The sequence below is a fragment of the Elephas maximus genome, chromosome 3 (genome assembly GCF_024166365.1).
Source record: "Elephas maximus indicus isolate mEleMax1 chromosome 3, mEleMax1 primary haplotype, whole genome shotgun sequence".
Taxonomy (NCBI): Eukaryota; Metazoa; Chordata; class Mammalia; order Proboscidea; family Elephantidae; genus Elephas; species Elephas maximus.
The window spans coordinates 108,887,012-108,899,737 of record NC_064821.1 but is presented as its reverse complement, the minus strand read 5'-3'; the positions used below and the strand labels follow the sequence as shown (position 1 = coordinate 108,899,737).

At 36.4% G+C, this 12,726-nt stretch overlaps 1 protein-coding gene across 1 annotated transcript in view; it reads left to right on the top strand.

Annotated features, from left to right (window-relative positions):
* ITGB3BP (integrin subunit beta 3 binding protein) overlaps positions 1–12,726 on the top strand; it is a 90,279-nt gene that overhangs the window by 19,720 nt on the left and 57,833 nt on the right. Inside the window, exon 2 of the mRNA XM_049879468.1 lies at positions 12,039–12,081. Coding sequence (XP_049735425.1) covers positions 12,039–12,081 — 43 coding nt within the window. The remainder of the gene's footprint in view (positions 1–12,038; positions 12,082–12,726) is intronic.

Genomic DNA, 12,726 nt, shown 5'->3' with positions numbered 1-12,726 from the left:
TGTTCAACTTTTTGAGAAACTGCCAAACTGTTGTCCGCAGCAGTTGTACTGCTTTGCGTTCCCCCCAGCAGTGGTTGAGGGGACCAATTTCTCCACATCCTCAACAACCCCTGTTATTTTCCTTTCTTTTTTTCTTATAAATCATAGCCAATGTAGTGGGAGGGAGGTGGTATCTCATTGTGGTTTTGATCCACATTTATCTTACGACTAAGACCTGTGCCCATTTTTGTCAAAATGATTCCAACTCATGGCGAGCTCACATGTTTCAGCATAGAACTGTACTCCATTGGGTTTTCAGTAGCTGTAACCTTATTGAAGGAGATCACCAGGACTTTCTTCCTTTCCTTCATCTCAGTGATTTTATAGATAACACACTCATTCATGATTTAAAAGAGAGAAAGAAAGAAAACTCAGCAGCCTAGTAATGGGAGAAAACTTCTCAATCCTCTAAAAAAAACTAACACTAACATCATATGCAGTCCTGAACACATTTTCCAAGATTGAGAACAAGGCAAGCGTGAGTACTCTTGCTACCTTTGTTCAATAAAGCACAGAAAAGCAATAAGATTTATAAACCTTAAAAATAAGCTAATGACACAATTATGTATATTGAAAATCCCAAGGAAGCTACAGAACAGTTAGTAGAACTATTCAGCAAGGATGTAAAACACATGCTATATTTTAGCAATGAACACCTGGAAATTGAAATTTAAAATTTTGCATTTATGATTACATTTTAAAAAGTAAGATGCTTATAATACATTTAATGTAAGACATGCAATACCTCTACAATGTAAATTACAAAGTATTGCTTAGAAAAAATTAAGGAAGATTTAAATAAATGGGGGCATGTTTATGGTTACGATGTTAATTCTCTCCAGTTGATCTTTAGATTCAAGGAAATTCTTGTCATAATACCAGCAAACTTTTTATAGAATTCAAAAAATTTATTTCAAAACTTACATGAAAAGACTAAGGATGTATAGTAGTCAAAACAATCTTGAAAGAGAAGAACAAATTTGTAGTATGTACACTGTCATGGATTGAATTGTGCCTCCCAAAAATATCTGTCAACTTAGCTGGGCCATGATTTTCAGTATTGTGTTATTGTCCACCATTTTATGTGATTGTGCATCATTTTATGTTATTTTCCTATATGTTGTAAATCCTGTCACTGTGATGTAATAAGATGGATTAGCGGCAGCTATGTTGATGAGGTCTACAAAATTAGGTAGTGTCTTAAACCAACCTCTTTTGAGATATAAAAGAGAGAAGCGAGCAGAGACATGGGGACCTCATACCACCAAGAAAGCAGTGATGGGAGAAGAGGGTGTCCTTTGGACCTGAGGTTCTTGTGCTGAGATGCTCCCAGACCAAGGGAAGACTGATGCATCACGAGGACCTTCCTTCAGAGCCAACAGAGAGAGAAAGCCTTCCCCTGGACCTAGTGCCCTGAATTTGGACTTCTAGGTTATTGGACTGTGAGAGAATAAACTTCTCTTTATTAAAGCCATCCACTTCTGCTATTTCTGTTATAGCAGCACTAGATGACTAAGACAGAATTTTGGTACCAGGAGTGGGGTGCTGCTCTAACAGATACCTAAAATGTGGAAGCAGTTTTGAAACTGAATGGATGGAGGACTAGCAGCAGCGGAGAAGCGTTAGCAGCAGAACCAGGAGACCAGCACCAGACAGCACTGGAGCCAACCCACAAAGTAAGAGAGCTGAGCGCCTGTGCCCAGGAGGCTTCATGGTGGAGTGGGGTGCCTCCAGGCACTTACGGTAGAGCTAGGTTTGCCGAACCACAGAGCAAGAGAGCTGAGTGCCTGTCCACAGGAGGCTTTCTGGCAGAGTGGGGTGCCTCCAGGCACTTATTAGTGGAGCTACAGAGCTTTGGAACACTTGCGCCAGCAGGGCAGATGTAGGCATGAGGCTCAAAGAGCTCAGAGGCCATGAAACCAGGAAACAAGCTAAAAAGACAAGGAACACAAGAAGCCGAGCTGCTTTAGTCTCAAAAGATATAGCCCAGACCTCTGGGATTTCAAACGGTAGAGCCATGGCCTCTGGTGTTTCTAAGGGTGGAGTTGCCACTCGGATAGACTAGGAGAATGGTGTGCCTAAGGCTGAGGGAGCAGAATTGCTGTCCCAGTGGGCCTGGAAGTTGGAGCTGAAGCCCAGAGCTGAGGGGCCTCCACTCAGAATCTGGAGAGTGTGGCCAATACCTAGAGTCTGGAGGGCAGGGCCATTGTGTAAATGGTCTCAGAGGACAGAGGATTATTTGGAAAACCTGGAGGGCTAATGTAAAGTGTTAGCTGACTTGCTTGGTGCCTGTTATCCCCTCTTTCCCTCCAGTTTCTCCTGTTTGTAATGGAAATGTCTAGCTTGTACCTGTTCTGCCATTGTACCTTTGGAAGCAGATAACTTGCATTCTAGATTTCACAGAGGAAGAATTTTTGGATTTTGGACTTAGAATTGAATTAAGACTTTTGCTATGATATGATGGGATGAATATGTTTTACATGGGGCAAGGACATGAATTTTAGGGGGCCGAAGTGTGGAATATCATGGATTGAATTGTGTACCCCAAAAATATTTGTCAACTTAGCTGGGCCATGATTCTCAGTATTGTGTAATTGTCCACCATTTTATGTGACTGTCTGTCCATCATTTTATGTGATTTTCGTATATGTTATAAATCCTGTCACTATGATGTAATAAAATGGATTAGCGGCAGCTGTATTGATGAGGTCTACAAGATTAGGTGGTGTCATAAGCCAATTTCTTTTGAGATATAGAAGAGAGAAGCAAACAGAAAGACGTGGGGACTTCATACCACCAAGAAAGCAGTGCCGGGAGCAGAGCATGTCCTTTGGACCTGGGGTTCCTGCACTGAGATGCTCCCGGACCAAGGAAAGACTGATGCATCACAAGGACCTTCCTTCAGAGCTGACAGAGAAAGTCTTCCCCTGGAATTGGTGCCCTGAACTCAGACTACTAGCTTACTGGACTGTGAGAGAATAAACTTCTCTTTATTAAAGCCATCCACTTGTGGTATTTCTGTTATAGCAGCACTAGATGACTAAGACATACACCAACTACCCACCACTTATCTGTCAGTTTGTCCTATGGTGGTGGCTTGCATGTTGCTGTGATGCTGAAAGTATTTCAATTACCAGCAGGGTCACCCATGGTGGACAGATTTCAGTGGAGCGTCCAAACTAAGAGACTGGGTTAAACTATCAGGCAATCTACTTCTGAAAAAATTGACCAGTAAAGACATTCTGGATAGCAACAGAACAATGTCTGATATAGTGCTGGAAGATGAGCTCCTCAGGTTGGAACACGCTCAAAACACCAAAGAGGAAGAGCTGCCTCCTTGAAGTAGCGTCGACCTTAATGACGTGGATGGAGTAAAGTTTGGAGTCTTCATTTGCTGATGTGGCATGACTTAAAATGAGAAGAAAGCTGCAAACATCCATTAGTAATGTGAGTGTAGAATATACAAAGTATGAGTCTAGGGAAATTGGGAGTCATCAAAAATGAAATGGAACACATAAAGATTAATATCCTAGGTGTTAGTGAGCTGAAATGGACTGGTATTGGCCATTTTTAAGTGGACACTTATGTGGTCTACCATGCCAGGAATGACAGTATGGAGATGAATGTTATCAGGAGAGACCAGTCCCCAGAAAAGAACATCATGTTTGATAAAGTAGAGGGTCAGCAAAAGAGAGGAAGACCCTCAACAAGATGGATTTACACACTGGCTGCAGTGATGTGCTCAACCATAGCAATGATTGTGAGGAAGGGGCAGGCAGTGTTTTGTTCTGTTATACGTAGGGTGGCTATTAGTTGGAACCAACTCGGCAGCACTGAACAACAATCAATAGAATGGCTAAAATAAAAAAAATTTTTTTAAATTGGTAACACCAAGTATTGGCTAGGATGTGGAAGTAATTGGAACTTTTTTACATTGCTGGTGGTTGTATTAAATGGTAAATCACTTTGTAAAAAAAAAGTTTGGCAATTTTTTATAAATTAAATATACACCTGTGATCCAGTGTTTCCACTCACAGGTATTTATTTATTCAAAAGAAGTGGATATGGTATAGCTAAAGAAAAAATAAAACTTGTAAAAGAATGTTCATAGAAGATTTGCTCAGAATAGCTAAAAACTAAAATCAAATGTCTATGAACAGGAGAATGAATAAAGAGCAACAACATGGATGAATTTCTAGTAATTATCCTGAACAAAAAACAGCCAGATACAAGAGTATATAGTAGATATTGGGGGAATGGTCTGTTTCTATGCCTACCACCCAGGCTGCCTAAGTAAAGGCCTTGGGCTCAGAGCATTTTCTGATAAGGAGGGTGGGAATTGGGTTGCCTTTCTCTCTCCTAGTTGCTTCTCCTTATCAGAGAAGCCTTTCCCCTGTTCGGGGCACACAGTAACTTTCTCTGTCTCTTGTACATGTGCAGGCACCATATGGCACCTGGTCAACCACAGTTCTATATCTGTTCCCAGTAGAGAGGCAATGGGGTCTCTTGTACTATGATATAAGAGAGAAAATGTGCCAGATTATAAGAGCCGGCCTCAGGGGGTGGACTGAAGGGGAAACAGGCTTTTGTGAGGCTAAACATGGGCACTCCCATGTGGTCTGCTAGTTTACTACAATTTGCATTCTTATGTAAGCCCCTGGCATGAGCCGCTATTGTCTACCACCAATATAAAACCTCTGGTCTACTCCAGGGTGTGGAGATCTGCTTTGGTCCTGCTTCCACCCAAGACTTGTCCTCGTATGTAAGTCTCCCTAGTATACTCCTTTGCTGCCACACTGGAGTTGCCTGCCTCTTTCTTTGGTCTCTCAGCGCCTTCCCTTTTTGGAGACAAATTTCACATTATTGGTCCATGCCTGGGCACTAGTTTATTCCATTTCTATAAAATTCTGGAATAGACAAAACTATGACGGAAGAAAAATCAGAGAAATCATTGCATCTGGGAGAAGTGTTGGACTAAGAAGGGACCTGAAGTAACCTCAGGTGGTTCAAATGTTCTTTATCTTGATAAGGCTGTGGGTTGCAAGGATATAGTATATATTTGTCAAACCCCACCAAAACCAAACCCATTGCTGTCAAGTGGATTCCAACTTATAGGGACTCTATAGAACAGAGTAGAACTGTCCCTTTAGGCTTCCAAGGGGTGGCTGGTGGATTTCAACTGCCAGCCTTTTTGTTAGCAGCTGTAGCTCTTAACTACTGAGCCAAAAATAAAGGAAGGAGAAGGGGAAGCTCTTCCTTGGAATAGAATGCTAATTAATAATTAACAAAAGGAGTGATGGAATTAGGAAATCATCAATGACTACTTTAAACTGTTCTTTGAAAGTTTAATATGAAACAAGATGTTTACATCCAAGATTTTTTATTTATTACATTAGAAAACCTATGAATGAACAAAATTGAGATCAATGATATTGTGACAAACCAATGTCGTGTGCCTGAAGTTGTTATGCTCTCAAAAGCATGATGGCATCATTTCTGTATTAATTTTAAAAAAAAATCACCTGATTGTGGGGAAATATCAGAAAACCCAAATTGAGGAATAATCTACAGAATAACTATTAAAAAAAAAAAAAAACCACTGCTGTCGAGTCAATCCCAACTCATAGCGACTCTATAGTACAGAGTAGAACTGCCCCATAGGGTTTCCAAGGCTGTAAATCTTTACAGAAGCAAACTGCCACATCTTTTCTCCTGCGGAGCAGCTAGTGGATTCGAATTGCCTACCTTTCGGTTAGCAGGCAGGCACTTTAACCACTGCGCCACCAAGGCTCCTTGAAAAATATCAAGGTCAAAGGATAAAGGTTGAGGAAATGTTTCAGATTAAGGGAGACTGAAGAGATAGGTCAGCTAAATGCTGTGTCTGATCCTGGATTGGATCGTGGCCTGGAGGTAAGGAAGATTAACTATAAAGAACAAACTGGGATAAGTGATGAAATATGAATATGAATTATTGATAACAACACCATATCAGTGATAAATTTTATGATTTTTATAATTGTATTTTAGTTATTTAATTAGAAAAACACAGAAATATTTAGAGGTAAAGGTGTATGATGCCTCCCAACTTATTCTCAGATGGTTTAGAAAAAATATGCATATATAAGATGTGTGTACGTGTGTGTAGAGACAGAATGAAAAATAGGATGAGGTATAAATAAGTGGTAAATCTGGATTAAGGATAAGATAAATTCTCATACTGTTCTTGGAAATTCTTTGAGTTTAGATTTATATAAAAATAAAATTACCCAAAACCTCATCGAATTGTTAAAAAAAATTAATTGGTGGATTAAGTAACAGGTTAGATGGTACTGAAGAAGGAATTAGAGAACTGGAAAGTAAATCTAAAGAAATTGCCCAACATACAGAATAGAGAACAATGATATGAGAGAGTTGTTTAGAATTATAGAAGACAGAATGAGAAAGTCTTAGTTTAAAATTATTTCTAAATGGAGTCTCTGTAAGATAGAATGGAGTAGAGGCAATATTTGAAGAGATTATGGCTTAGATTTTTCCAGAAGTGTTATGATACAAATCAATATGAGGGACTACCTTCAAGATAAAACTGTGGTAATACGACATTCTTCAGGAACCTTCGAAAAGGTTTTTAAAGTATCTTAAGTAGGGCTGGTGAAAATAATCTTTTAAAGAATCATATCTTTATCTTAAATACGCAAAAATTATAAATCATAGAAAATTGAAGGTATTAAATATATTCTTGGATTTGAAACTGAAGCTTTAAGTTAAAAATAAGTATAATTCTTAAAAAGTTAAAAACAGAATTACCTTCAGACCCAACAATTCCACTCCTAAGTATATACCCAAAAGAATTAAAAACAGGTACTTAAACAGATATTTGTATGCCAGTGTTCATAGCAGCATACTCACAATAGCCGAAAGATAGACATAAAAAGGAATGAAGTTCTGATACATGCTACAACATGGATGAACCTTGAAGACATTATGCTAAGTAAAATAAAAAAAAAAAAAAGTAAAATAAGCCAGATGCAAAAGGACAAATATTGTATGATTCCACTTATGTAAGGTATCTGAAATAGGCCAGTTCATAGAGACAAAGTTGAATAGAGGTTATCAGGGGCTGGGGGTGGGGGTAATAGAGAGTTATTGTTTAATGGCTATAGAGTTTCTGTTGGGAATGATTAAAAAAAAAAAAAAATCTGGGAATAGTAGTGAATGTACAGCGTTGTGGATGTACTTGATGCCATTGAGTTGTACAGTCAAAGATGGTTAAAAATGTAATTTTTATGTTATATATATTACTTCAATTAAAAATAAGTATAATCAATTAAACAAATCATTTATGTAACGGCTATGTGCCAGTCACTGTGTTGGCTCTGGGGATTCAAATATTCAACAAACAGATGCTATTCTTTTTAGGAGTTTTCATTTTGTGGGAGAGATGGTTCAACAAGCATTTTTAGAACTCATAACCTCCTATAGTGCCAGTTATCAGACAAGGTGCTAATGTTATAAATATCTTAATCTAGGGAGGAAAAATAAACATATAAATAAGTTATTTCAACATAAATTTCATGAGAAGGACATGCCCAGGATGCTAAGGAAGTAGAGTGGAAGAATCCTTAGTGCAAACTGGACAGGGTCAGGAAATACTTCTTAGAGATGATTGTGCTGGAATCTCTGTGGAAGGATAGACATCAATGTTAGTTTTTTTTTTTTTTTTTTTAGTGTTGTAAAATTTAATACATACAGAAATGTGAATAAAACATCAACCTTCTGTCATATTTAATTCTGATAGACCTATTTGGGCCCTTCTAGCAGAAGTGAAATGATCTTAAGGCATTTCTCATTTTATTCAACCCAAAGAACAACCCTACCTCCATCCTTTACCTCCTGGGATCATTATTCCAAAATATATCCATTAGACTTCTGTAAGAATTTTTGACTAATTCATTAATCTTTTGATAAGGAAGTTTTTGACACCATAAATATGTTTCGTAATAATTGTTAAAAGTTTTTGGCCAGTGTTTTCATGAAGAGCAAGAGTAAGAGGATTAATCAATTATTTAGATGCTGTCACACAGTGACAATACGTCTACATGTAATGGAGTGGTGTTCCCATTCATCCATGTTGTGGTAGGGAATTTTTATGTGCCACAAAAAAATGTTGAACACAAAGGAGAATGGGCTTGAATGAAAGGGAAAATGTAAAAAGGATATAGGAGAATTTTCTCCGATCTCTGCTCATTCCCATGCATAGAATGGAAAATAAATCATTTTAGATATCTCAATTTACATTTAAGGAGTCATATGGGGTATAAATTTGGCCATTGCCTTTCGTCAAAGGATTTCTAAGCATCTCATAAGCATACTCAGTAATTCTCTAAACATTCTTGGGAATTTGGTAGCTAGCAATATTATCATTCCATTAGAGTGAGGAGTAAATGGAAGCACTGAAATACTAAGTGATATTTTTATCTTCCATTCAGAGGTTTCTTACTCCTTTACAGGCCAGTATTATTACCAACTTTATGAAGCTTAGTGAGATTATGTGATTTGCCCAACCTTAGGGGAAGTATTTGGCATAGCATCAAGGCTCCTGAAGTCTTATCTGCTTTACTTTGTTCTTCACCCCTCTCCCACTTTCAACCTCAGTTCTGCTATTCAAATCATATTTTATCTAATGTTTTAAAAGTCCTATTAGAGAACCTCAAATCACATAATTTCTTGAGCTTTTGAGTTGTCATTCCTAGTTTTTAGTTGGGAATCCAATGATAGTTCTTTTTTGGTAGAATTATTTAATAATGTCATGTAATCAAATTCATCTACTTGTTCTGCTCTGATGAATCAGAGTCCTCTTCAGAATACTACCACATGTTAAGCTAAATAAAACAGAGAAGGATAATCTTAGAGAATAAATGTATATATAAAGAACAGTTAACTTTCTATTCCTGTTGATATAAAATTGCCTGTCAAATTTTTTTAATTCTCAGCAGCCAGAATTTTGATGCCAGTGGACCTAAACCTAGTACGCTGAAAGATGGAATATAGTATTTAAATTATGGGAATGGGTAAAAATTTGGGTAAGTTGGAAGTGAGAAGTCACTACAGGGGTTATATGGTTACCCAGGAGAGGAAGGTAATTAGGACATAATAGGTAGGTGTTCACTTTGTCACGAACTAAAACAGTAGCCACATGAACTGAGTATAACTTTACGGAACTACCAGAAGTGTATTACTTTTAATTGCTAACTAATACTGTTAGTAAATGATTAAATATATTAGGAAAATATTCATCCTGTATATCTAATCAAGTTTTGTCTCTTCTTTTTTTATAGTGTGTTTCATACATCTCTTCCTCTTTAGTCCTGCTAACATCATCCTAATCCTCTTTACATTACACAGTTCATGAGTACAAGAGTGCCTTGCATATACAAAACCAGACCCACTGCCGTAGAGACCATTCCAACTCATAATGACCCTGTAGGACAGAGTAGAACTGCTCCATAGGGTTTCCAAGGCTGTAATCTTTATGGAAGCAGACTGCCACATCTTTTGCCCATGGAACAGCTGACGAGTTCAAACCGCTGACCTTTTGATAGGTACTTAATTTAATGACTGATAACGTGATTGAGAGTGAGCCCAGTTCTAATAGAATGGTAAGAATACAAAAAAACCAAACCAAACCCAGTGCCGATGAGTCGTTTCCGACTCATAGCGACCCTATAGGACAGAGTAGAACTGCCTCATAAAGTTTCCAAGGAGCGCCTGTCAGATTCAAGCTGCCAACCCTTTGGTTAGCAGCTGTAGCACTTAACCACTGTGCTACCAGGTTTTCCATGGTAAGAAGAGATGGTCATAAATTACTTTAGTAGGTTTACTCTTCTTTACCTCTCCTTTATCTTCTTCCCCCTCAGTTCAACAAAGATTTACTGCACACAGACCTGAGATCTGAATTTCTTTCCCTCAAGCCGTATGACATTAGAAAATCTCACAAACTCTCCCTTATTGGCTGAACTAATAGATTTCTTCTAGCCTTGTCTATTAATTTTTTTTTTTGGATTCCTGTAAATATTATCAGCTTTTGCTTGTTAGGTACCTGGATTATCTGAATATCACATTACATACAACAGATCGTGTTTTAGATTCTTACCAGCATAGTTAAAGTGGGAGACAACAGCCTCTTTTAACCCAGCTTACTTTCATGTTTACTTTTACATATTTCCTGGGACTTTTTAGATCAACCTAGAACCTAACCTTGAAACCTTTTAAATCTAAGCATTTAGGTACTTTCTCTAAAAATTAATCATTGATAATAAAGCAGTAATATTTTGAACACTTAGTATCAGGCTGGGGTTTGTGTCCTAAAATATAGTATTGCATCAAGACTTTAGAAACAAAAGATAAAAGATGCTCTACTGTGCAACTTTAGTTTTATATCTCTTTTTGAATTGCTGTGAAATACCAGAACATCTCAAAACTGAAATCCAAAAACCAAAACCAAACCCGTTCCATCGAGTTGATTCCGACTCATAGCAACCCTGTAGGACAGAGTAGAACTGCCCCATAGGATTTCCAAGGAGCAAGCGGTGGATTCAAACTGCTGAACTTTTGGTTAGCAGCCAAACCCTTAACCACTATGCCACCAGGGGTTCCCATAACTGGAATAGGGAAATATATCTTCCAAAGCTAAATGTAAATATACATTTTTAGATCATCTGCCACTGTTTGTTCATACCTTTCTTCTCTTTTTGCTTCATTGAGAATTTACATTAAATTGATTTCCAGTGGGTTTCTAAGATATTAAAGTAGTTCTTTAAACCAGTTTTTCACAAAAAAGTGTTTTATGATAGGCTAACATACATATGATAGCAGAATTAGTGAACCTTTTTTGGAGAGATTAAATTTTTGTATTTAGTATTGACTGCTCAGTAATTTTCATAGGTTGTCCATCTCTTTTCTTGCTTTTACCAGTTGTTTGTAAATCAAGTCAGTTATTTGTAGTCATTTTCTATGATCTATACAATGTTTTCTATAATACAACTTTATAATACAATCTTTTTTTGCTTTATTTGTAGTCGTTTTCTATGATTTATAGTTTTTTTTAAATAACAATCTTTTTTGTGTGTTATTCTCTGATAATTTAAATAACTTAATTTCTATGTCTCAGGGATCATGAAAGTACTTTTAATGCTGCGTTTGTCACTGAGAAAACTAGTTTTAATTCATATTGACCTTTCCTTTGAGCATGTAGTCTGAATTCAGTAGAATGTTGATGACTGCTCTTTAGAAGACAGCTGTACGAAATAAAGTATTATAAATATTCAGCTTTCCTTTCTAAGCAGTGTCACCAACAGCTGGGTATCCAGTTTAGCAGAACAGATTTTGCACACAGAGAGCCTGGCACGTTCCTGAATCAGTTTAGTGAAGGTGACAAAAAATAGTTTCTTACGGATTGGGGACTTATAAAGTCAGAGCATCTGTTCCTCAGTTAAGTCATAGTCTGGTAGCACTGAATCATGTTTAAAGGTAGAATAATGCACAAAACTTTTTTCACCTTGCTCATTCCTTTTTTTAACACCTAGTGCATTTATATCTGCAAATAATACACTTTTAACTTCTCCATTGAAGGTATGTAAATTATTTTGCTCTAAGGTATGATTTTTTATTAGTGGTATTTAAAAATATGAAGTAATTTTTTGCTAAGATTTCTTATGACTTTAATCTTTGAATTGTATGGTAGTCCGTGTTTACAAAGTCACATATATAAAAAAAGTGTTCTATTTAAATATTTAGTTACGATTCCATTTTGAAATATATCACTAAAAATAAACTCAATTTAATTATCATGAATAATTGCTTTCTTTGTATGGTATTCTTTAATAAGTTATATAAAAATTAGTTGGTAAAAGTAACAGAATTTTTGTTTATATATCTTACTCTTAAATATTTGGTTACTTAAAGCATGTCAAATCTAAGAGTTCTTTAAATGTTTTTTGCAGTGCTAAAAGATCACTAAGATTAGAAGGTCTGTTAGAAGAAAATGTAAGTACTTATGAGTTTGTAATTACCTGATAAGATTATGTATTTTTAATTTTTAACTACTGATTTACCTTACTAAATGTAAAAATTATCCAAAAAAAAAAAAAACACATATGGCGTAATTGTGATAGGGACATCATTTTTCTAGGTATACTTTTTTTTAAACAAATGGAATGTGTATAAGTATTTGTCCAGCTTTAGGCATTCATAAGAGGCTAGTTATTTAGAAACTTAAGTGAAATAATTTAGTAGAAATTAGTTTACTCTTGGTAGAAAAAAATATTCTGCCACTTAAATGTAGAGCAAGCAACATAGAATAATGATAATGCTTTAACCTGTATACTATAATCTGCTAAATTGAAATAAAAACACTGACAGCATTTTTATATAAAAAACATAAATCTCTCAGCTATGCTGGCATGATTAAACGATAAGATACTAACAATCTAATAAATTTCACCATGATTATCACAATAGAAATGAAACTGTGCTGTTGATATTACTTTTTAATAAACCTAGTCACAGCATGTACCAATGCCAGCCATCATGACATATGTTAGTTTATTATCTTTTCATATGAACTGTGGGTATAGGTGCAGATTCTAATACTGAGATACTTATGGCCCCAGTATCTCAAATGGACATAAA